Source organism: Salvelinus alpinus, chromosome 4 (assembly GCF_045679555.1).
Source record: "Salvelinus alpinus chromosome 4, SLU_Salpinus.1, whole genome shotgun sequence".
Classification (NCBI taxonomy): Eukaryota; Metazoa; Chordata; class Actinopteri; order Salmoniformes; family Salmonidae; genus Salvelinus; species Salvelinus alpinus.
This window is the reverse complement of record NC_092089.1, coordinates 89555526-89581374: the sequence shown is the minus strand read 5'-3', so window position 1 is coordinate 89581374 and position 25849 is coordinate 89555526. Positions and strand designations below refer to the sequence as shown.

Genomic DNA, 25849 nt, shown 5'->3' with positions numbered 1-25849 from the left:
ACTAAAATGTACTTTTTAGATACTGTGCTACTTCTTAAGAGCGTGTTAGCTAACCCTTCCCCTAAACCTAAACCTTTAATCTAACTCCTAACCCCAACCTTAACCCTAACTTTAACCCTAACCCTTAACCCCTAACCCTAACCTAGCTAACATTAGCAACAAAACATTTGAATTTATAACATATCATAGGTATTCAAAATTTGTAACATATTATACAAATTGTATTTCGTAACAAATTTCCACAAATTAAATACATACCATACCAAAGTAACGTTACTTTACTATACTGAACAAAAATATAGATGCAACATGTAAAGTGTTGGTACCATGTTTCATGAGCTGAAATAAAAGATCCCCGAAATGTTACATATGCACAAAAAGCTTATTTTTCTCAAATTTTGATCAACAAATTTGTTTCCATCCATGTTAGTGAGCCTTTCTCCTTTGCCAAGATAATCCGTCCACCTGACAGGTGTGGCATATCAAGAAGCTGATTAAACAGCATGATCATTACACAGGTGCGCCTTGTGCTGGGACAATAAAAGGCCACTCTAAAATCTGCATTTTTGTCACACACCACAATGCAACAGATATCAAACGTTTTGAGGGAGTGTGCAATTGGCATGCTGACTGCAGGACTGTCCACCAGAGCTGTTGCCAGATCATTTATTGTTAATTTCTCTACCATAAGCCACCTCCAACGTCGTTTTAGAGAATTTGGCAGTACGTACAACTGGCCTCAAAACCACAGACCAAGTGTAACCACGCCAGCCCAGGACCTACACATCCAGCTGCTTCACCTGCAGGATCGTCTGAGACCAGCCACCAGGACAGCTGATGAAACAGAGGAGTATTATGTCTGTAAAAAAGCCCTTTTGTGGGGAAAAACTCATTCTGATTGGCTAGGCCTTGCTCCACCGTGTAGGTGAGCCTGGCTCCCAAGTGGGTGGGCCTATGCCCTCCCAGGCCCACCCATGGCTACACCCCTGCCAAGTTCTGAAATCCATGGAATGGGGCCTAATTAATTAATTTAAATTGACTTATTTCCTTATATTAACTGTAACTCAGTAAAATCTTTGAAATTGTTGCATGTTGCGTTTATATTTTTGTTCTACATAATTCGTTTTATTTACTATGTTATGTCTACCCCTGATTCCAGGTTGCATTGGATGGGCAGAGCCAGAAAAGCAGACTACGGCCACTCCCTTCTACACCTCCCTCCCTATATCCCTCCTTCCCGCCCTCTATCCACGACCAGTAGCCCTACCCGTTCGCATGTCCAACCATTCTGCATCGCTCGGAGTAACAGCCACGCAGACTAGAAAAAAAAGGTACAACGCACTTTCTAAGGGGAGAGAGTGAGAAGGGAGGGGAGAGAGAAAAACTCCCTGGACACCGAGGAAGACTCGGGTTGATAAAGCAAGAAAACTTTTTTTTATAAGAGAGAAATAAGTTTCGATTGGGACGAAGAAGACGTGCTTTTATCGACTGCTGGGACAGAGGAGGGGAAGACTGCCGAAGATGCTCAAGCTGCTGTGTTAAAGTTGTTGCAACTCAAGACTGCTCATAGGTAAAACAACCATTTCATCACAATTCTTATTTAGGTTATTTTAAAAGTGTATTATGGTGATGGTATCCTATCTGGTAAACTCACAAAGTTGTAAGGCATGTATTAAATGACGTGGCAATCGTGTTGTTTGAGGTTCGTTTACATGACGTTTTTTGAAAATAAGAATACCGGTCTTTCACCCACTAACTGAGAGGAAGGGTGGTGGTCCGCCGTGTTACTTTGTTTTCTCGTTCAAAGTTCTGTAATTTAGAACACGGGATGAAGTGGGTGTGTGTCACCACCCACATTAACGGAAGACTTGGGTCGCACTTCTTATTTCACTCTCTGTTACTGCGCACAAAATAAAGGCTAACTGGGGTATGTGGAGCGACGCCAGTCACATAAAGGGGGGTTTATGTTCCTTTGTGCTTAATGCTTATCTATCCAATTTTAAAATACCCCACCCCATGCAGATGTGTCACCTCGTCCAGTTGTTACTTCATCTCAGCAACGTGGATATTGATCATTCTAACATCGCCCTGCACGCAGTAAAAAAAAAAAATGTACAAAGAAAACGCCCAAATATCACCTTTGATGAAAAACCTGTCAAGCTAAATTATGTTTTTTTCACCCTATTTGATTCTAATCTACCAAGTCGAGTGTTTGTGTTTGTGTGAGTAAGAGTAATTGTTTGTTAAGGAATGGCTATCATTAAAGGCAGTTACCCATAAAGCCTTTTAAGATAGGCTACAGGCTTTGGGTACGGGTTCTACTTTTTTTTACTATTACCCTCCTCCTCCCTCCCTCCCTCTTACTCCCTGTTTCAGGGAGGCGCACCCATGGGAGAGAGAAAATAATGACACACTCTGCAATCATGTACAGCAATCTTAGAACACCATCTTCTAACCCGATCGTCACCAAAAACCAACGCTTTTCAGAGTATAATATAGTAACGGTTTTAATATAGTATACAAGTATACAGTGTGTGTGATAAATCAAACTGTACTTTCCAATTTAGCTAAAACTTAAAAACAAAAACAGTTTTTATCTGTTTAAAGTGTGTTTTAACGTGTTCACATGAATGGAGTTTTAGCGACTTTCTCCTCACTTGCAGTTTTAACTCGATTCGTTTTATCCTGGGATTCTAGCCAGGGTGGAGAGAGAGAGAGAGAGAGAGAGGGGGGGTTATGGTAATGGAATGTAGTGGTTTGGAAATACTTACTAATTGAAACCAGGCTTGAGGAAAAGAGGGGAAAAATAATCAAGAATTCTGTATCTCAGAGTGAGAGGCGTTTTACTCGAGCTCAGAACATGAAGTAACAAAGATGCAGAATGTGTTTGAATAACAGAAACAGCAACTTTATTATAACTTCAGGCGTGTATTAACTTTGAAGAGTTATAATAAAACCAAACAGACACCTTTTGTGTGTTTCTCCATTCCAATAGATAGAGATAGAGTTATAGACGTAGAGACTTAGATCCCCCAGATATTACGCTTTGTATAGTTGGGTGGAAATTCAAATGCTTTAATCGCTCCCTTCCCCCTTTCTGCCACACCCTGGCCGACGTTCTTCTGTAGAGCAGCAGGGAAAGGAAAGTCTCTCTCCCAGAGAACACAAGCCACAGGCTGGCACCAGAGCCAGCGAGCTCACAGAAAATGTCTTAAAGCTGTAAAAGTATAGTGGTTCTCCCAATTGTTCCTGTCGACGTGATGGATAATAACAGCGGCTATGAGCAAAGGGTTGTATGGTTGGTCAAGTCGTGCTTAAAGGTCCAATACAGACTCTTTTTTTTAAAATCATCTCAATATCAAATAATTTCTGGGTAAATATTAAGTACCTTTACAGTGATTGTTTCAAATTAAAATGATAAAAAATAAACAAAAATAGCTTCTTAGCAAAGAGCAATTTCTCAAGTAAGAATTTAGCTAGGACTGTGTGGGAGTGGTCTGAGTGGGGAGGGGAAAACTTAAAACTAGCTGTTATTGGCAGAGAGGTTTGGAACTCTCATTCTTATTGGTCTATTAACTAATTTACCACCTGATGATGTCACCAGACAGGCAAAAACTTCATCCCACCAAAAAACTGGCTAAAATTTCAGGCAATATTTTCAAAAATGTCTTACACATCTCTTACACTAAAAGGGCATTATCATAATTTACACAATTTCACAGTATTATTCCAACCTCAGTGCGGAAATATATAAAACACAGGAAAATCACGTTTTTGACTGCACTGGACCTTTAAATGTTCACTTTTTATTTTATTGTGATGGTATGTAATGTAAGTATAGCCTATGTCTGCATGTTCAGTGTTTTGAACAGTTCACTTGACATGGTAGTACTTGTTCAAAACAGAGAATATAGTAAGTGTCAAATTTTGACTGGAATTTAAGTAAACGATAAGTTACTACACAGCCAACTTCAGATTAAGAACCGTTCTTGACAACCCCCTGACAATCCCAAACCTGGTTTTGTTATTTATTAATGTAATCTGTCAATCCAGTGGACATGGAATTCATAGAACACTCATCATTGTACTCCACCAAACCTGCCACCATAGCGTTCCCCCTGCTAACTGTTGATAGCAGAGGAGAGGAGTGGCACTCTCACTGGGCCAGTGTGAAACGGAAAGAGCCCAGACTCTCGCACACTTCCTTTTGTCATTTCCTCCTCTAGGTCCCATTCAGGGGCGTTTAGGACCTTGCCCGTTAGAGAGAGAGAGAGGGAGAGAGTACGGGAGAGAGTACGGGAGAGAGTACGGGAGAGAGGGAGAGAGTATGGGAGAGAGAGGGAGAGCGTACGAGAGAGAGAGAGAGTATGGGAGGGAGAGTACGGGAGAGAGAGAGAGAGGGAGAGCGTACGGGAGAGTGAGGGAGGGAGAGTACGGGAGAGAGAGAGAGCGAGAGAGGGAGAGAGAGAGAGAGTACGGGAGGAGGACTGATTCCCATTAAACAAAAGTTTTTCTTTTAACACTTCGATTAATCTCTTTGTCTGATTGGTCCCTGGGTGTTCTGATTGTGGATAATTGAGACATTTAACTCATTTTAATCCCACCCTATTTTCTTTTATTTATCACGTAGATTTCATGACTGGTGCACTAAAGCAGCAACAGTTGTCCATCCGTCAGAAGTAGGACAGTAGTATGTTATTGATCCCAACTTGTGAAATTGTTGGCTAGAGCTCCGCTAGTGTGGTGGGTTCTCATCCCCCCTCTGTGTAACTGTAAGCAAATCTCAACAAATATCTCTTGACTCATGGACTTATTTTGCCATAATGAAATGTAGCAATGTTCATGATAATAATTATTGCAAAATACCTCTTTCAGACAGAGCGATTGTACACAGATTTTCAGAGAGAGCCACTCCCTACACCCTCCTCGCTACTATTCTGTCTGTGCATTTAGAGACAGACTTTACGGCATGTTGCCTGTAAAAAAAAATCAGGCTTTTTAGAGCCCAATTCATACAGCCCTATTTTTTTTTTAAACCAAGTTCTTGCCGCGATAAGCTTTTTTTATATCTCTTGTGCACATGGCGGCACGTTTATGAGTGGAAGTAGATGTGGGCAGATGTGGGTGGACGTCTATTTAAAGAAAATCTATTGAATATACACCATCACTAAGGAATGCATTATTCATTTGTTTTAGGAAACATTAAAAGACTAATACAATGTATTTTCAGAATAATAGAACGGCAACATTTCTGAGTTGAATTATGTTACTGGTTTGTGCAGTCTATATGCTACAGTACATGGCCATGCACATTAAATCAATAGTGATTATGTTCATTAAACAGACACGACACACTTAGGCCTCCCTAATCACAGTCAACACACTTATATTTTATAGTAGGCTAATAATATAATGAAATATAACAGAATAAAATATAAAATAATATTTTTCCCCCCCAACACAACTTGCGTCGTCACGGCAACGTGTGGAACCGCTGTCATAGGGGGGAAAAAATTGTGATATTTTGAAACAGAGCCCAGGACAAGCCCATGCTTTTTTTCTTCAACCATGTTTTCATCTCTTTCCTACCCTCACTCCACTTTGTTAGGGAGTAGACATATGGTTTTACGTTGACAGTATCTTCATCATGATACTGATAGAAAATAATACCAATCTTTATTTACAAGAGTCTCGTGTTCATATTTCTGATCCTCAGCGGCCTTTTGGAGTTGTATTTACGCGATCAAGCAAAAATAATAGATCTACATTTGGTTTAGGCTACATTATAAACTGGGTGGTTCGAGCCCTGAGTGCTGATTGGCTGACAGCCGTGGTATATCAGACCGTATACCCACGGGTATGTCAAAACAGTTATTTTTACTGCTCTAATGACATTGGTAACCAGTTTATAATAGCAATAAGGCAACTCTGGGGTTTGTGATATATGGCCAATATACCACAGCTAAGGGCTGTGTCCAGGCACTCTGCGTTGCGTTGTGCATAAGAACAGCCCTTAGCTGTGGTATATTGGCCATATACCACACCCCCTCGTGGCTTATTGCTGAATTATAACATGCTAAATGTTTCTGATCAATGATAGATAAATGAATTGATGAGCTATACCACCTCCACTTATTTGCCCAGTCAGAGAATGAACCAAATATAAAGACAGAGATTCAGTGGAACAACATCACATTGATTAAAACAAGTCATAGTCTTTTGGTCGGGAGACGGGCCTAGGCTACTAAGTGGCTGCGAGGGGAAGAGTAAACTAACCCACTCGTTAAAGCTACACAGCATGTTGGCAAAATGTTCTGATCAGTGATAGTGAAGGAGCCAACTAGACAAGAGGATCACGAGCAGCACTCACCTCAACTTAGCTAACATTTATAATTCTAGCCTAAACAGTATCCAAACAAAGATTTAGTGAGAAAAAAGCATTTTCTGACATTGTCTCAATGCAGCTGAAATAGTTGAACATACGTATGTATTATAACAAATTTGATGCCTTCAATTTCATTAGCATACTTCATACCAATATGTTCATCGTTCAGTGATTTTTATTCCCACAGCAGTTCTTTATGGATCCATCCAGTTATGATTAAGATTATATATATATTTTTTCATGGGTTGCAAAGTTTAGAACTGCCAGAATGATAGTAGTAACGGGCGCTGCCTAGCAACCGTCAAGAACTTAAGAGCGTAGTGAGTGCCAAAGCCACCTCAGCATTATGGCTACATTTAATACTAAGGCAAAACTCCTCCCATAACTTTTGGACTATAGGATTCCCAGACGGCATGGATTATTGAGTCATTGTTAGTTTTACACTTAAGACATGACTCTGCCATTGTGCTGTAGAATTTTGTGATTTTTGTCTCTTGTAGTAATACATTATATACATTAGTTTATAATGAATTATGTGTACATTTTTGTTAACTCTTAGTTATGTTCCAACATTCCCTCTATCTTGTGCCAATATCAGTTCTTTTTAAGTCTTGTTTTCAATAGTTTATATTTTTTCCAAAGAGATTGTCAGTTGGATATGCTCTCTGCAAGGTTTTGTGTAGTTTATCTATCATATGAGCATCCTTTTCTGACTCAAATAGGTTTCCTCAAGATTGCTCTGATGTCCTAAAGATAACAAATCGAAATGTCTTGATATGAAACTTTCAAGTTGCATGTATTTTGAAGATATCTACATTGGTCCAAAATTGCTTTTTAATTCTGTAATGGAAATAATTTCCTATTACCAAGTCATATATGGTTTCTATGGCTTTACATGTTTAAAAAAAAAATATTTTACCCTTTATTTTACCAGGTAAGTTGACTGAGAACACATTTTGATTTACAGCAATGACCTGGGGAATACTTCCAGAGGAGAGGAGGGGGGGGGATGAATGAGCCACTTGGAAGGCTGTAGTTTACCATGTGGAACAGTTTATGGATGAACAGTTGATGTTAAGATGTGTCTCTTACTTGAACACTGTGAAGCATTTATTTGGGCTGCAATCTGAGGTGCAGTTAACGCTAATAAACTTATCCTCTGCAGCAGAGGTTACTCTGGGTCTTCCTTTCCTGTGGAGGGCCTCATGAGAGCCAGTTTCATCATAGCGCTTGATGGTTTTTGTGACTGCACTTGAAGAAACTTGAAAAGTTCTTGAAATTTTCCGCATTGACTGACCTTCATGTCTTAAAGTATTGATGGACTGTTGTTTCTCTTTGCTTATTTGAGCTGTTCTTGCCATACTATGGACTTGGTCTTTTACCAAATAGGGCTATTTGATTTGTTTAACACTTGTTTTGGTTACTACATGATTCCATATGTGTTATTTCATAGTTTGATGTCTTCACTATTATTCTACAATGTAGAAAATAGTAAATCTAAAGAAAAACTCTTGAATGAGTAGGTGTGTCCAAATTGTTGACTGGTACTGTATATGTCGTAAGTAAAAGCCCCGGGTGGCAAGTTGATACAATTCCAAGTCAGGAAGGTTAAAACCACCCTCAGGCTTAAGAAGATAAAGTTTTCCTTTTTATTCTATGCATTTTATTTGACAATATAAAGTCTGTTATGACCGAGTATAGTTATTTAAAGAATGTCTTCGGTTGGGTAATTGGTATTACCGAGAATAAATATAAAAACTTTGGGAGCAATGCCATTCTGAAGAGGTTTATTCTACCTGTAAGATTCATGGGAAGTTTGTTCCATTTAATCAGATCTGCTTTCAACTCGTTGAATAATGAGATAAAGTTATCTTTATATATTTCTTGTTTGTTGTCACTTTTATTAATAACCGTCTAAGTAATTCATTTTTTTTTTGGTCCACTTAAAGGATTGCTGTAGATCATGAGTTATTCCCACAAAAAAATCCTATTGCAATAATTTTTTTAAGTATTCTGATAAAAAAAATTAGAAACAGAGGCATTGAGTTTTCAATATTGGTCTGGTATATCAGGATATCATCTGCAAATAAGTTGATCTTATATTCATGTTTACCAATACTGATACCTGTTACGTTTGGGTCCTGTCTAATTCCTTCTGCAAGCGGTTTAATTGCAAGTGCAAACAGAAGGGGGGGGGGGGGGGGGGAATGCAAACTTGTAGTCTATTCAAGGTCTAAAAAGTATTATAAAGTTGGTAATTTCCACAAAGTCAGACTTGATTTGCCCTAACTAAACAAAACATTTATCAACCCCTACAAAAATGTCCATTTAATTATAATCCACACAATCATTCACATTTCCCGTTGCTGCAGGATTATTTTCCTGCTGTGCAAAACTGGTCAAATTAAGATCCTACATCTGTACGTACATGTTGTTCGGAATGGAGTGCCTAAATATCAGGCTGGCCGTGCGAGGAATATTAATTTAGACTTATATTTTGCTTTGTTGAGGTTGTTATCTTGCTGGCAACAGATACTGGCTCACATATGTTTTTTAAACTGTAATTTGTTTACCTCCTTCTCAGCACTTGTTTACAATCACTTGTTTACAATCTGAAATAAAACCGCTAGCCTACAGAATGTGCAAAAAGTAAAAAGGTTACAGGTGTGTTAAACACTATGTATCAATATGTCATGTCACTGGAAGACGTTATAATGATTAATGTCAACAATAACTATAGAATGTAATATAATTTCAGGTATTAAATGGTGATTTACAAAGCTCCATGGAGGTGTGGTATAAGCCTGTAAATACCGTTAGCCACTGGTGACATTCACACAAGCAATAAACAGTGTTCCTGACACTTTGGGTCAGACAACAACAGCCTACAGTATAAATAACAATACTTATTTGCACTCTTTTTAAAACAATACTTGTATGCCATCCTTAGTTATTGGTGCATTTTGATGCGTGTTGGAAATAAAATGTAAATCATTTCTATAAAAGGATTTATTCGACTTGCAAATCAGTGTAATAAATCATTTCCAAGTTCAGTTATTGAACAAATGTTATTTGATTTTGAGGTTTTACGCACCATGTACTGTAGAATAATCACATTACCCTCTGTCAATCTAAAAATGTTTCTCTTTGTTTATATAAAACCTTTCTCTCTCTCTCTCTCTCTCTCCATTTCTCTCTCAGGTCTGTAAACCAGTCAGGCCAGTTAGTGGTAGCAAATGTTGCTTTGTCAACTGATCAGTCCACCCCTTCGCTTGCAACTACTCCCCACAATAAAGGAAGGAGGAAAACATTGAGACAATTCTGTTTGATAATAACATTGGAATAATTCCGCAACTAAGCTTGCATCCCAAATGGCACCCTATTCCCTTCATAGTGCACTACTTTTAACCAGGGCCCATAGGGGGTAGTGCACTACTTTAGACCAGGGCCCATAGGGGGTAGTGCACTACTTTAGACCAGGGCCCATAGGGGGTAGTGCACTACTTTAGACCAGGGCCCATAGATCCTTAACCAAATCTTGCCATTCAATCTATTCTTTATTGTTGTCTTGACTGACAGATCCTTTCAGATAATTTGCTCTCTGGTTTCATTCACTTTCACTGCCTCTTTCAGAGACAAGACTAACTCACTAGGTGTTTACTAAACCGGAGTGTCTATATGACTCCTTGGCACAATCATGTACAGATATCCATTCATTGATGTTGATTGTAGTTGCACAACCAAACAGAATAAAGAAAGAAAGAAAGAAGTGATTCTGTTTTGTGGCTGAACCCTGTGCTGACATGCTCTGGGTGGCAGGCAGCACATGAAGAGGCTGGGTAGAGTGAGTGGAGGACATTTCTTTGGAGTTAGTCACTGCTAGAGAGAGAGAGAGACAGAGAGGAGAGACTAGGCTCTGTTCCAGCTGGCCTGACAACTCTATCAAGGAATGTGGTAGAGGCAGGGTGGGGCCTGCTCAGCCCCGTAGAGCACAACACCCAGCCCAGGGCCTGCTCAGCCCCGTAGAGCACAACACCCAGCCCAGGGCCTGCTCAGCCTGTTAGAGCACAGCACAACACCCAGCCCTGTTGCCTAGCACGTCGGTTGCTCTCTTAGCAATCTAGCTAGAACTGAGAGGCTATGGGGGATCTCAGCCCCGTAGCCTGTTGCTCCAATCTCTTAGCAAGCTAACTGCTAGGGCTGAGACAGGGCTGGAGGCTAGGGTGGGGCCCAGCCTCGTAGTATATTGCTCCAATCTCTTAGCAAGCTAACTGCTAGGGCTGAGACAGGGCTGGAGGCTAGGGTGGGGCCCAGCCTCGTAGTATATTGCTACAATCTCTTAGCAAGCTAACTGCTAGGGCTGAGACAGGGCTGGAGGCTAGGGTGGGGCCCAGCCTCGTAGTATATTGCTCCAATCTCTTAGCAAGCTAACTGCTAGGGCTGAGACAGGGCTGGAGGCTAGGGTGGGGCCCAGCTTCATAGCACAGCACCTAGCCCTTTAGCCTGTTGCTCCTTTAACAAGCAAGCACTGCCTGAGGTAGGACCCGAAGCCTAGCCCGTTGCTCCGATCCAATAGCAAACAAGCTAGCGCTGAGATGGTGAAAAGACCGGAGGCACATAGAAATAAATATATTTGTTTGACTGACTAGAACGGGGAAAAGCCCATCAGATCTCAGACATTTTGACAGTACACTCAAGGGTACAATCAATATTGCTGACATGGTATTGTGATGCATCTATTCTAGTCAGTCGAATTCCCAAGCCAGCCCTGCACAGCTTTCATTTAAAAAAATGTTTTATTTGACCTTTTATTTAACTAGGCAAGTCAGTTAAGAACAAATTCTTATTTTCAATGACAACCCACTGTTCCTAGGCTAACTGCCTTGTTCAGAGGCAGATTTTGACCTTGTCACCTCAGGAATTTGATCTTGCAACATTCACGGTTGCTAGTCCAATGCTCTAACCACTAGGCTATCTGTCACTAGCAAGCTAGCTAGCGCCGACCACTCCTCTGTGTGTACTGCTGTGCTTGTGACGGTCAGCAGTAGTCTGGGGACCACACTGTTTCCTTTCTGGATTAAACCTACCTGAGATTTGTTCAGTTTAGTTTTGCAGTGACCTTGAACTAGTTTCCCAAAACAGTACTATGATAGGTGAAGGTGTTTCCCCACACTTCTCAGAATACTTCTGTAACTGTTATTCCAGTCGCCTTGCTTTGACTAATGGTGTTCGTTTTACCACATAGGTGTGACCAATAGTACACAGTGTTTTGGATGTGTGATGCCCATGTAACAAGTCAATGCAAGTCAAGGTTGACATTTTCCTATGTTAATAGCACCATTGACAATATCCATTTATCTAGTCAGAAAATGTTTCCAAACAGACATTAAAACAACCAATGCAAATCAGATCAACCTTACCTGCAACCGGCTTCCTTGAATGGAATACAGAGCCCACAAAGTCGTCTGTTCTTTCGACCAATCGTTTGGCCAACATTTTTCAACGTCTATTTTTCTATATATAGACACACCCTATGTGTTTTAATAAAATCAACTCTATGCATTGAGCTTGTCTGATTCTTTAAGCTTACGGATTGATTAAATAAGACAAATGCCTCAAGAGGGTGCCAGAGATCTAGATAACTAGAATAAAATAAAAAAATTAACCTGACCATCCTCCTCCTGCTGCTCATACGGGCTTTAACAGATTCTGCTGTAACTCTTCTGAAGTTGCCGGTAATAGGCTACACCAGGAGTCGGTAACGTTTCTCATGTGGAATGCCAAATTATCTTACCATTTCAACCGATCTGCGTGCAAGGTATGGTTTTCATATGCAAATTTTTGTGAAATTGAATTCATATCTCAACTTAACTTTATTCATATCTCAAAATCGTTGTTCATGTGGTTCATCAAAATTCCATCCAAATCTAAATGAAAATGATACAAACCTAAAATGTAACTTCTATTGCTATTGCCAACTATGTAAAAAATAGCCTATATAAATCCAACAAATATAAACATTGCAGACTACAGGTAGAAAATATCCTGATTAAAATAAACGTCTGTTAAATCATATTCAGCCTGTCTGCAACGAATTTGAAACATTTGATCAACTATTAGCTTGTGTTGGCTGAAGCTTGCAAACATTGTATAAAATATTCTGGTCCCTCAAGAGTTTCCCACGCCAGTGAGCTTGGGACAGACACAGCTGTAGGCTATTTGCGCAAGCGATAAGAAGCAGTGCTTGACTTGGGGAGGAGCTCACTGGAGTTGAGTACCGGCACCTCAAATGTTCTACTGCTCTATTCCTCTGATAGAATTAGCTAAAAATTATTGTGGAGCTCCTGCATCTAAATATATACAGTACCAGCACACAAAATGAGTACCAGAACCTACTACAGTACAAGTCAAGCCCTGATAAGAAGTAATCAGGCAGGCCTATTTTATCATGTTTCCATTGGATCAGAGCATGACATTTTTCCCTTTCACACTGAGTGGTTATTGAAAGGGAAAGAGCTGGAAAGATTTTTCAAATACATGGAGGAACTATTATCATTCTCAACGGATGTAAAAACAGACTTTGCTTGCTGTTTGAGTTGAAGAAAACATTACTTTGAGATGCTCCACAGCTCATTACTGGTGGTGTGTTAAGCCAATCAGAAATACTATCAGATGCCCAAATGGGCACATTTATATGCCTACATTTGCACGCAGGCCAGGTAGCCTATAGACCTACTTCTATGTGTAAATCAGGCCAGGTAGCCTATAGACCTACTTCTATGTATAAATCAGGCCAGGTAGCCTATAGACCTACTTCTACGTGTAAATCAGGCCAGGTAGCCTATAGACCTACTTCTATGTGTAAATCAGGCCAGGTAGCCTATAGACCTACTTCTATGTGTAAATCAGGCCAGGTAGCCTATAGACCTACTTCTATGTGTAAATCAGGCCAGGTAGCCTATAGACCTACTTCTATGTGTAAATCAGGCCAGGTAGTCTATAGACCTACCTCTATGTGTAAATCAGGCCAGGTAGCCTATAGACCTACTTCTATGTGTAATCAGGCCAGGTAGCCTATAGACCTACTTCTATGTGTAAATCAGGCCAGGTAGCCTATAGACTTACTTCTATGTGTAAATCAGGCCAGGTAGCCTATAGACCTACTTCTATGTGTAAATCAGGCCAGGTAGCCTATAGACTTACTTATATGTGTAAATCAGGCCAGGTAGCCTATAGACCTACTTCTATGTGTAAATCAGGCCAGGTAGCCTATAGACTTACTTCTATGTGTAAATCAGGCCAGGTAGCCTTTAGACCTACTTCTATGTGTAAATCAGGCCAGGTAGTCTATAGACCTACTTCTATGTGTAAATCAGGCCAGGTAGCCTATAGGGCTACTTCTATGTGTAAATCAGGCCAGGTAGCCTATAGACTTACTTCTATGTGTAAATCAGGCCAGGTAGCCTTTAGACCTACTTCTATGTGTAAATCAGGCCAGGTAGTCTATAGACCTACTTCTATGTGTAAATCAGGCCAGGTAGTCTATAGACCTACTTCTATGTGTAAATCAGGCCAGGTAGCCTTTAGACCTACTTCTATGTGTAAATCAGGCCAGGTAGTCTATAGACCTACTTCTATGTGTAAATCAGGCCAGGTAGCCTATAGGGCTACTTCTATGCGTGCGCGTCCTTCCTCAACATTGACAGGAGCGCTCCAAACAAAAGACAATGACTAAATTGACAAAACTCGTAAATGGAATGAAATAAACCAAAACTTGTTTTTCACAAGTGTAGCATAGGTTGTGTACTCTGGGAGGCGCATGGCGGTCGACTAACACCCTAACGACCAAACAATCGGACCAGTCGACCGATTGGGGTCAGCCCTACTAGGTATGTTGTTGATCTCCCCTTCGTGTCAGGAGGCAAAATGAATACAACGCCTCTCTGGGTGTCTGCTAGTTTAGACAGCTGTCATACCCCTGAGTCTCTCTATGCAAACACAGTGACAATCCAACCTCGTATCGCTTGGCGTTTATCACCTATCTATTTCAGTCCCCGGCAGAAATAACCAACCAACAATAAAGCAGGATAGAAAAGAGAAAGGGAAAGAGGATAGGAAGACGTTTTAGCTCGGTGGTGTTGTGATGAAAGACTTTAATGAGGGTTTGAAATGACTGGCGGCCGGGGGGGTCAGTTAAGAGAGAAACGCTTGTTGGATCCGTTGCCAGACCCTGTCGCTATAGACAACGACGTGTAGCTGTGACCTGCTTGGTTTCTGCTCTTCTGCAACTTCAACAGGAAGCACAAACGGAACACGGGAGTGATACATAACTATAAATCAAGCTTAGATCCAATTTGTTAACACTATACAGATATAACTGTGTTATGCCTCAAAAGGTTTGCGTTTGATCCTCAAACTAGTTCAGCCTGTAACCAATCAAAATCCTGGAAAGCTTTTCATATTTTGACCCCTTTACTATAACTTTAACTTTGACTTTGAGTTCCGTTTTTTAAATTGAAAGTGGCTCTAATAAACAAACAAAACAACAACATGTTTGCTGGTGGTGAGGGAAGACAATCCAATAAAGTCTCTTAGGATTGTAAACACAGTTATTTGTTGTACTTTTCTCGGAGGTATTGAATAGTTCAGCTGTATACAACAACAAAGGGGAGGAGGCAGCAGACTAATGACAGTTGTTAAAAAAAAACAAAAAAACTTGTCTTTAAAGAATTTGTAAATGAGGGCAGGTTGTCACTGGGAGGAATCCAGTCCACCATTTGCTGTTTCTGCTCCAAAGGAAAGACTCTTCTTTGTTTCCCAGTACCCTCGTCCAGTCAAAACAGTAATCTTCAAACGTGGACAGGAAGCGCTTTAAATATAACGTACCAAGTTCAGCTTTTACTGTCTAGACAAATGGCAAAGTTTAATCGGAAAATGAAATATATCAATACCAAAGCAGTTGGCTAGCATATGATTATACGATTATATCTTGAAAATATAGACGTCTCAAAGCTTAAAGGCTGTGCAGGAAATGACCATAATCATTCAGGAAATCAGGATTCTACAGATACTTTATAGTATGAATCATGAATCTTAAATCAGATAAGTATGAGTCATGAATCTTAAGTCAGATATGTATGAGTCATGAATCTTAAATCAGATAAGTATGAGTCATGAATCTTAAATCAGATAAGTATGAGTCATGAATCTTAAATCAGATTAAGTATGAGTCATGAATCTTAAATCAGATAAGTATGAGTCATGAATCTTAAGTCAGATAAGTATGAGTCATGAATCTTAAGTCAGATAAGTATGAGTCATGAATCTTAAGTCAGATAAGTATGAGTCATGAATCTTAAATCAGATATTTCTTCACCTTCAGACATGTGCTAGTGAGCTCCAAGAGTATTGGGACACTAAGCAGGTTTCCATCCGACCTTTTTATGTGAATAAAGTTCATGTCGAAATTAAAAAATATATAAGGACAGTCCTGATGGAAACAGACATTTTTCAGTAAACTTTCCAAATGTCCACAAAACAAAATACGCTAGACAAGGTGGGATCTTTTTTGTGTCTGCAAAATGATTTAAGCGAGAAATGTCGATGTTCTCCTCAACACTACTCCCAACAAAATGTGGAAAAAGTCCCGGGTGTGGGAATACTTTCTGAAGACACTATAACCTCAAGCGAGACGCTATCTGTTACGTTGGCCTAAGGCTAGTCGCTAGTTGTTTCTAAGATGTTAATAGACCTGAACTGAAAGTGAATCTTGGCTAAACGTATTAGAAGCCACATGCAGACATCAGAAGTAGGCCTACGGCAGACAGCAGCTGGGTGTGTGAGGTCTGTGTACAAGCCAAGGTGTTGACTCCCCAGGGGGAACATTGTAAGTAAAGGGCCAATACCTCGTGACTGTTTTTTGTATGGGACTGATTTGGCAACGTTTGATAGTCCAGCAATGTGTTCCAAGTTGTGGTTTGAACATACTAGTCTTGCGTTGAGTCGGGCAACTGAAATGACCTGCCTGAGGTGTATCTTGTTGTGTTGAGTGATCTGTGGTGCATATTTAAAATGGTATGGCTGCCTGCTATGGTATGGTCTGCCACATAATTCACATTACCCACTGGCCACAGACGTCAGTTTAAACGTCTACTTTTGATTTACATTGGGTTGAGTTGTCCACCAACGTCAATTTAATGTGAAATCTTCAAAACATTTAACCATGTTGTTGGATTTAGGTAAACATTTGGGTGAAAAAAGGGACTAAATGTCCTTACCTTGATGACGTTTTGCAAATCCAATCAGTTGTCCACATGGACTTAACATCATCACATAGATATTTTGGGGGTTAAAATGATGCATCATGGTCTAAGCAGTAGCTGCATACACATCATTTAAGGGAGTGTTTTTACATAAGTGGTACTCTTTGCCATCAATACTTTATTCTCACCCAGGCAGGTTCATTATTAATGTTCCGGGGTGCCCGTACAGCTGATTAAAGGAATTCTCTCTGAGGTGAAAGTCCATTGCGTTTTTAGGAAGACACGATCACAACACATTGCAGACGTGTGACGTAGTCATGTAGACTAGATATCCCTGGAGCAATAGCGTGTAAGTACGGGGGTAGTTTATGAATTTGTTTCTATGTCTGTCCGAAAGCCATGAATGAAAGTGTGTTGAAGTTGGTTGCTCTCTTGTGTGAGTAGCACATGCAAGAGAGATGTGTGGACGTGAGAATGAACCTAACTAGTCGATCAATCAATGTGATTAACTCCTATTCCTCTTCTCTCTCCGTGTGTCCCTCTGTTAACAGACAAACAGAAAGCAAAGAGACAACAGAGCCCTTGGCCTTGCTTGAGCAATCCAAAGTACGTAAGTGTCCTTCATTCAAAGATATAGTCCTCCAAGATGTTGACGACAAGACACAGACTAAACACAACACAAAACACACCAGTCACTGTAAACGGAATATCTCCACAACTATAAGCATTCTATTGTCTTTGTTGATTGGACCTTGGTGATTCTAAAGTCAAACTCTAGAACCTCTTTTGGAATGTTTGTCACAGAACCTTCTTTGAACCTGGAAGGTCATGTGTCCGTTCAGCTGTGAAAGGCCTGCCTTGGAGAAATCTGACACCCTGTGTGTACCTCCTCTTTACCCCCCATACCATTGCTCGACCACCTGTTTAGTCCAGCCCCCCACCTTTAATATGAAATGGCAAGCCGAGCACTGCCAGATCACACTGTTTAACTGTTGGTAGTAGCAGCTGCGGCAAGATACATTTTTAGTGTCACAAGTCTAAGGAATACCAAACTGCCAAACAGTACGTAGACAATATAGCCAATAAGGGAGAAAGGAAACAGGGTATATACAGAAATGTTCTGTGGTTAGAAAGAGGCGGGTTAGCCAACTGGTTAGGAGCTGCCATTGTCAGAAACCAGAAGCTTTCTGGTCGGGTGGTCTGTCCTCGTGTTCCCTGCAGGTTTTCTCTCATAGCACAGTTACATAGCAAACCACAATGATGATGTATGACGCTCATCCCATTCCTTCCCCACAATTTTCTCCTTTGACAGTTTTTGTGCCCAAATATTGACTTTCATGTCTCTCTTGAGCACATTTCGATGAGCTCAATGATTTGATTCGAGTGCGTTGTGTCCTTTGACAAGTAAAATTTTTTTTGCACTCAAGGCACGGAGAGATAGAAATGGAAGAAAGATAAGTTGTTTGACTGTTGTTGTTTCTGCCTTCTATGACTTGCTTGTCTGTCGTATGATTCCACGAAGACAAGTCTTGTTCACTGTTTGTTTACCCCTCAACCAGCTGGTCATGTGACTTTACATTACAGCAATACGGTTTTGTTTACCCCTCAACCAGCTGGTCATGTGACTTTACATTACAGCAATTATACAAACCATAGTTTCCCTCCTGATCTGTGTGTCTCTTTGATGTTAAGAGTTAAGATTCCGGTACTTAACAGTTTCCTCTTCCTGCTCATATTTCATTCCTTTCCTATAGTGTTCTTCCCTGTCTCCTTTCCTATAGTGTTCTTCCCTGTCTCCTTTCCTATAGTGTTCTTTCCTGTCTCCTTTCCTATATTGTCCTTCCCTGTCTCCTTTCCTATATTGTCCTTCCCTGTCTCCTTTCCTATAGTGTCTTTCCCTGTCTCCTTTCCTATATTGTACTTCCCTGTCTCCTTTCCTATAGTGTCTTTCCCTGTCTCCTTTCCTATAGTGTCTTTCCCTGTCTCCTTTCCTATATTGTACTTCCCTGTCTCCTTTCCTATATTGTACTTCCCTGTCTCCTTTCCTATAGTGTCTTTCCCTGTCTCCTTTCCTATAGTGTCTTTCCCTGTCTCCTTTCCTATATTGTTCTTCCCTGTCTCCTTTCCTATAGTGTTCTTCCCTGTCTCCTTTCCAGTCTTTACAAGCGTTTCGCTACACCCGCAATAACATCTGCTAAACATGTGTTTGCGACCAATAAAATTTGATTTGATCTCTAGTGTGAGGAGATTGTCTAAGTGAAAGCAAGTTGGGAGAAACATAACATTGTGTAGTTAATGGACAGAAAGACTGGAAATCTTAAATGAAATTCACTAATAAATAACTGGAACATTTAAACAGTTCTCCTCTCTGTTTTCTACAGCGGTTGTAAAGCAGCTGTCTGTGGTTTTAAGGTCCCTGGCATGACGCCAAGTTTACTTCTAGGCTGACATTCCACAGGAACTGGTCCTGGAACAGTTAGACCCTCCTCCCATGTTCTCCCTCTCTCTCACCCTCTCCTCCCCTCCTTGTGTTCTCCCTCTCTCTCACCCTCTCCTCCCCTCCTTGTGTTCTCCCTCTCTCTCACCCCTCCTCCCATGTTCTCCCTCTCTCTCACCCTCTCCTCCCCTCCCTGTGTTCTCCCTCTCTCTCACCCCTCCTCCCATGTTCTCCCTCTCTCTCACCCTCTCCTCCCCTCCTTGTGTTCTCCCTCTCTCTCACCCCTCCTCCCATGTTCTCCCTCTCTCTCACCCTCTCCTCCCCCCTTCCCTCCCTGTGTTCTCCCTCTCTCTCACCCCTCCTCCCATGTTCTCCCTCTCTCTCACCCTCTCCTCCCCTCCTTCCCTCCCTGTGTTCTCCCTCTCTCTCACCCTCCTCCCATGTTCTCCCTCTCTCTCACCCTCCTCCCATGTTCTCCCTCTCTCTCACCCTCTCCTCCCCTCCTTGTGTTCTCCCTCTCTCTCACCCCTCCTCCCATGTTCTCCCTCTCTCTCACCCTCTCCTCCCCCCTTCCCTCCCTGTGTTCTCCCTCTCTCTCACCCCTCCTTCCCTGCCTGTGTTCTCCCTCTCTCTCACCCTCCTCCCATGTTCTCCCTCTCTCTCACCCTCTCCTCCCCTCCTTCCCTCCCTGTGTTCTCCCTCTCTCTCACCCTCCTCCCATGTTCTCCCTCTCTCTCTCACCCTCCTCCCATGTTCTCCCCTCTCACCCTCTCCTCCCCCTTCCCTCCCTGTGTTCTCCCTTTCTCTCACCCTCTCCTCCCATGTTCTCCCTCTCTCTCACCCTCTCCTTCCCTCCCTGTGTTCTCCCTCTCTCTCACCCTCCTCCCATGTTCTCACCCTCTCCTCCCCCCTTCCATCCCTGTGTTCTCCCTCTCTCACCCTCTCCTCCCCCTTCCCTCCCTGTGTTCTCTCTTTCTCTCACCCTCCTCCCATGTTCTCCCTCTCTCACCCTCTCCTCCCCCTTCCCTCCCTGTGTTCTCCCTCTCTCTCGCCCTCCTCCCATGTTCTCCCTCTCTCTCACCCTCTCCTCCCCTCCTTCCCTCCCTGTGTTCTCCCTCTCTCTCACCCTCTCCTCCCCTCCTTCCCTTCCTGTGTTCTCCCTCTCTCTCACCCTCCTCCCATGTTCTCCCTCTCTCTCACCCTCTCCTCCCCTCCTTCCCTCCCTGTGTTCTCCCTCTCTCTCACCCTCATCCCATGTTCTCCCTCTCTCTCACCCTCTCCTCCCCTCCTTCCCTCCCTGTGTTCTCCCTCTCTCTCACCCTCCTCCCATGTTCTCCCTCTCTCTCTCACCCTCCTCCCATGTTCTCCCTCTCTCACCCTCTCCTCCCCCCTTCCCTCCCTGTGTTCTCCCTCTCTCTCGCCCTCCTCCCATGTTCTCCCTCTCTCTCACCCTCTCCTCCCCTCCTTCCCTCCCTGTCTTCTCCCTCTCTCTCACCCTCTCCTCCCCTCCTTCCCTCCCTGTGTTCTCCCTCTCTCTCACCCTCCTCCCATGTTCTCACCCTCTCCTCCCCTCCTTCCCTCCCTGTGTTCTCCCTCTCTCTCACCCCCCTGCTCTCACCCCTTCCATCCATTTGTTCTCTCCTCTCTCTCACCCTCTCCTCCCCTCCTTCCCTTCCTGTGTTCTCCCTCTCTCTCACCCCTTCCATCCATTTGTTCTCTCCTCTCTTTCACCCTCTCCTCCCCTCCTTCCCTTCCTGTGTTCTCCCTCTCTCTCACCCCCCTGCTCTCACCCCTTCCATCCATTTGTTCTCTCCTCTCTCTCACCCTCTCCTCCCCTCCTTCCCTCCCTGTGTTCTTTCCTCCCTCTCAACCCTCCCTCCCCTTCCCCTGTCTCCTCCCTCTTCATGTTTCTCTATCTCTCTCTCTCTCTCTCTCCCTCTTCATGTTTCTCTCTCTTTATCTCTCTCTCCCTCTTCATGTTTCTCTCTCCCCCACCCATTCATCCCTCCCTCACAGTCGCTCTCTGCCCCTCCCAGTACACCTTGCCAGGAATATGTCAAAACTGTGAGAACAAGGACTGCCCAAATACTTCTCTAGATCATAAAGATATGTTCCAAAAGAGGGAGGGAAGAGGGAACAGGAAAATACACATTTGGTGTTATGAAACCTAGAGCACTATTTGCAGCAATAGAGAGTGATAGGAGTGAGAGTTGGGTGTGATGTGGCCTTAGGTTACTTTTTAATGTGAGAGATGAGGGCGGGACTTAGAGAATAATAACGAGAGGTGTATTCTCTGAGCCGGGATCTGTTGGTGACCCCCCTCCCTCTGCTTTTGTAAATAACTCTGAATAGCAACAATAATAATAGGGCTTGTTAGAGAGTTAGAGCAGCATAGTTTTCATCAAATCAAATGTTATTTGTCACATGCGCCGAATACAACAAGTGTAGACCTTACAGTGAAATGCTTACTTACAAGCCCCTAACAAAAATGTAATTAAGAAAAATAAGTGTTAAGAAAGTATTTACTAAAATAAACTGAAGTTAAAAAATAAATAAACAGAATTAAAAATAAACCAGAAGAAAACTGAAAAATAACAAATAATTAAAGAGCAACAATAAAACAACAGTAGCGAGGCTATATACAGGAGGGTACCCGGTACAGAGTCAATGTGCGGGGGCACTGGATAGTCGAGGTAATTGAGGTAATATGTACATGTAGGTAGAGGTACAGTGACTATACATAGATAATAAACAGAGGTCCTGGATGGCAGGAAGCTTGGCCCCAGTGATGTACTGGGCCGTACGCACTACCCTCTGTAGTGCCTTGCGGTCGGAGGCCAAGCAGTTGCCATACAAGGCGGTGATGCGACCAGTCAGGATGCTCTCGATGGTGCAGCTGTAGAACCTATTTGATGATCTGAGGAGCCATGCCAAATCTTTTCAGTCTCCCGGGTCTCTCAAATCCTTCAATGTCTCTATTGCAGTGTAGCAGAGCAAAATCATGAAAAAAATCTGCAAAATCATGAAATGGGACGTTGTGTTTTTTTTTGTGTGGCTCTTTTGATGATTTCTAATTCCTCTGATGAATGCAATTTTGGAGGGCTCAGGTGTGTCACGTGGGGCGTTTGCGCGTTCGATCTCTCACACGGCGTGTTGACTTTGAGAAAAACACACACACACACACACACACACACACACACACACACACACACACACACACACACACACACACACACACTCTGTTTTTGATTTACTTAGAATACATTTTTGGTCATGGTAATACGGGTCCGTTTTAGATTGTATTACTAGCTAGCAGTGTCAGTTGACCTGAGTGGAATTTGATCTTCATGAGTTAATTCGATCAAGCCGTCTTTGATTAGTAACACTCTATTACCTACGTTGTGCACTACTTTTGATGGGCCATGGTCAAAAGTAGTGCACTATGTAGGGAATAGGGTGTCATTTGGGATGCTTCCTTTGACACTGCAGATTCGGTAGGTCTGCGTAGTTGCCTTGTTAAAGTAACTCCCTTTAGCTGGACTGGCTGTGCTTGTTGTTGAGGTTTAATGTACCAGCAGTATATGAATAGAATCTACATCTCATAGCTATGATCTGATTCATATCTAGAATTACGTAAAGTACGGTATATTTCATTCCGAAAGCATGTGCATTCTTGGAGAGAGAGAGAGAGAGAGAGAGAGAGAGAGAGAGAGAGAGAGAGAGAGAGGGAGAGGGAGAGGGAGAGGGAGAGGGAGAGAACATCATCATGTAATTACAAGGGGTGGGATGTTCGAGGAGTTGACATTAATGAAACAATGGGTTATCTGTCCCCAAAGTGTGTGTTGGACTGTGTAGTGTAGGCTAGGTCTTGTCAGCATGTGTTGGACGGGACAGGCACTCACCCTGGCAAGTAAATGATGTAAACAAACCACTTTCTTACTTTCTTGTGTTGTATTTGTAGCGTACTTTGGATCGTTCCTCCCTGTCAAAGTGCTTTATATCTCAGAGCATTTCCTATTATTCCGTACGGAAATCCAAGAGACTCCATTTTGTATGATATTCGTATGGTATGTATTCTTTTGTGGATGTCCATTATCCATTTCTTATATGTTACGAATTGTAATTCGTATGAAATGTTATGAGTTGCATTTGTACAATATGTTACTAATTGCAATTTGTGCAATATGTTACAAATTTGCTAAAAGTACAACATTTTACAAATTTGCCAAACGTATGATATGTTACGAATTCCAATTTGTTGTGGTCAACATTAGCTAGGCGGCTAATGCTAACGTTAGCTAGCCTAGTTAGGTCTAAAGGGTTAAGGTTAGGGTTAGCTAACATGCTAAGTAGTTGCAAAGTTGCTAAAATGTAGTAAGTAGTTGAAAAGTTTCACAATTAGCAAAAAATTGTCTGTGATGGGATTCGAAGACGCAACCTTTGGGTTGCTAGACATTAGCATTATACGCCCACTCATCCACCCCAACCAACCACCCTCTTTTCATATTTGCCTTCAGTAACCATCTGTCTTATGTAACCGTACCAAACGTTTACATATCATACTAATTTGAGTGTCCCCGGATTTACGTTTTCTATGTTACGTCTAGGCTATGAGACCAGGTTGGATATGCAGCATAATTTTGTCTGTTGCATCATGGTTTAGCCATCACAGGTAATTTACAAAAAAAATTGGCCTTCCCTTAATCTGTGAAATCAAAGGGTGGGACCTACTAATCCCTATCTGTAAGTCATACAATCCAGTATTATTTATGTGCTTTCACAACCTTCAACACACCCTGATGAATATGCCCAGCGAATTGACGATAGTTACAAATGTGGAGGTTTTATTTCACAACAAATAGTTGACAGAAAATAGCCTGTCAGCAGTCACACCAGGGCGCTACATAAAACAATGGGGAATTACAGTTTGTTCTTACCTTGACTGAGCTATTTCTACACGGCCTGATGTGTACAAAACAAAAACAAAAACACGTTCAATTAAGGTTCAATAAAATAAAATAAAAAGTATATATATATAAAAAAAACAAACAAGAGGTTTGGTTTATTTACGTGTGTGTGTGCATGTGTGCTTGTCTAAAGAATGGCAGCTACAGCCATCATTGTTCTCAGTATTGACATTGTGAGGTGTAGGCTGCAGGATCAGGCAGCTTCCCTCAGGGCAGGGTGTGGTCTCAGTCCAACTCCAACCAAATTTCCACATCACACCGCACAGGAGAAAAGGGAGGGGACCTGAGAGTTGGGTGGTTTTATAGGACAAGGCAATACTACTCACCTACCCAGAGTTTTAGCGCCATCTATTGGACATTGCATATATCTTGGCCATTGGATATATCTTGGACATTGCATGCATCTTGGACATTGCATATATCTTGGACATTGCATATATCTTGGACATTGCATGTATCTTGGACATTGCATGTATCTTGGACGTTGCATATATCTTGGACATTGAATATATCTTGGAAGTTGCATGTATCTTGGACATTGCATATAACAACAGCTTGTTGTAACTATGCAGTGAGTGACAGGTAGAACATGGTTTTCGTAAAAACAAATATGTCAGGTGACTTAAGCTTTGTGCACATTTTAACAGGGTTTTCATTTTACAGATGTGAACGGTTTGATGATGATATGAGAAAGCGTGTTCACGAGTCAACAGTACTGATGTTATGTCATGTTTTGTTTTTCAGGAAAACCAAGGCAGAAACAAACCACACCAGAGCATAGACAGAGGACAAGAAAAAACAAAAGTATTTCACCTACTTAGAAATCACTTTAAGAAATACTATAGTCTTTCTTTGCATTTTAGTTTATATTTCTTGTGGTTTCTCCTCTCTCTCTCTCTATCTTTCTCTCTCTCTCTCTCTCTCTATCTTTCTCTCTATCCCCACCTAAAGATCCGCCCATGAACTAACTTAATGTTGTTGGTCTTGAAAGCGTCTTTGAGATGAAAGCGCCATGTAAATTAAATATATTATTATTATTAAAGGATGGCTGAGGAGGAGGAAACCAGGGAGGTGCTCTTCTCTGACTGGTCGGGTCCAGAGAAACAGGGAATGACCCTTGAGCAGTCAGGCGAAGGAGAGATCTATGTCAAAGAGGTGAAAATGGAGTCGCCTGCTGGACGCACTGGAAGAGTACACGAGGGTATGCAACGGAGTTAGAATTGCCCTTATGTACAGTATTAATTTTCTATAATACATTAACTTAATTGATTTCTACTGTTATTGAAGCTCCTGATATCTTATAATTTGCGTAAATTGATGTAGAGTAAGGTTTGATTAATCTACCTTTCTTTTTTTCAAAGTCGATTTTTTGACTGACGAATCTTAACACGGTATCAATGTCCTCTTGTGTCCTTCCCCTTAAAGGTGATCAAATTGTGGGTGCCACCATCTATTTTGACAACATGAGTTCCAAGGAGACGACGGAGCTCCTCAAGACCCTAAACAAACACAAGGTTGGTCTGAAACTACAGAACAAGGACAAGTCACCATGCCGCTCCCCCATGGGCACTATGTCACCCTGCCGCTCCCCAATGGGGACTCTGACGTATGAAGGGAAAGGGAGGTTTGGAGGCTCCAGCCAAGACAGTATCCTGGTATGTAGCTATGTTTACTGTGCAAGCAATGTTAAGTGTATTTACCCGTGTGGTGGTATTGCGGAAAAGATTGGGATTTTACAGGATTTTAATCAACTTTTCAGTGGCATTTACGTGAACACTAGGATTGGGGTCAATTCTAT

The 25849-nt window shown here is 41.9% G+C and overlaps 1 protein-coding gene across 5 annotated transcripts in view; it reads left to right on the top strand.

The window, feature by feature from the left end:
- The first annotated feature begins 1237 nt into the window (after positions 1–1237).
- LOC139574652 (neuroblast differentiation-associated protein AHNAK-like) overlaps positions 1238–25849 on the top strand; it is a 44296-nt gene continuing 19684 nt past the window's right edge. For 3 of the 5 annotated variants that reach the window (XM_071399413.1, XM_071399414.1, XM_071399410.1), the window contains exons 1-5: positions 1247–1570; positions 17199–17253; positions 24796–24855; positions 25095–25252; positions 25477–25706. In XM_071399413.1, coding sequence (XP_071255514.1) covers positions 25096–25252; positions 25477–25706 — 387 coding nt within the window. In that variant the 5' untranslated portion in view covers positions 1247–1570; positions 17199–17253; positions 24796–24855; position 25095. Of the gene's footprint in view, positions 1571–17198; positions 17258–24795; positions 24856–25094; positions 25253–25476; positions 25707–25849 lie in introns of all 5 variants that reach the window. The other 2 variants (XM_071399411.1, XM_071399412.1) reach the window with 2 other exon arrangements.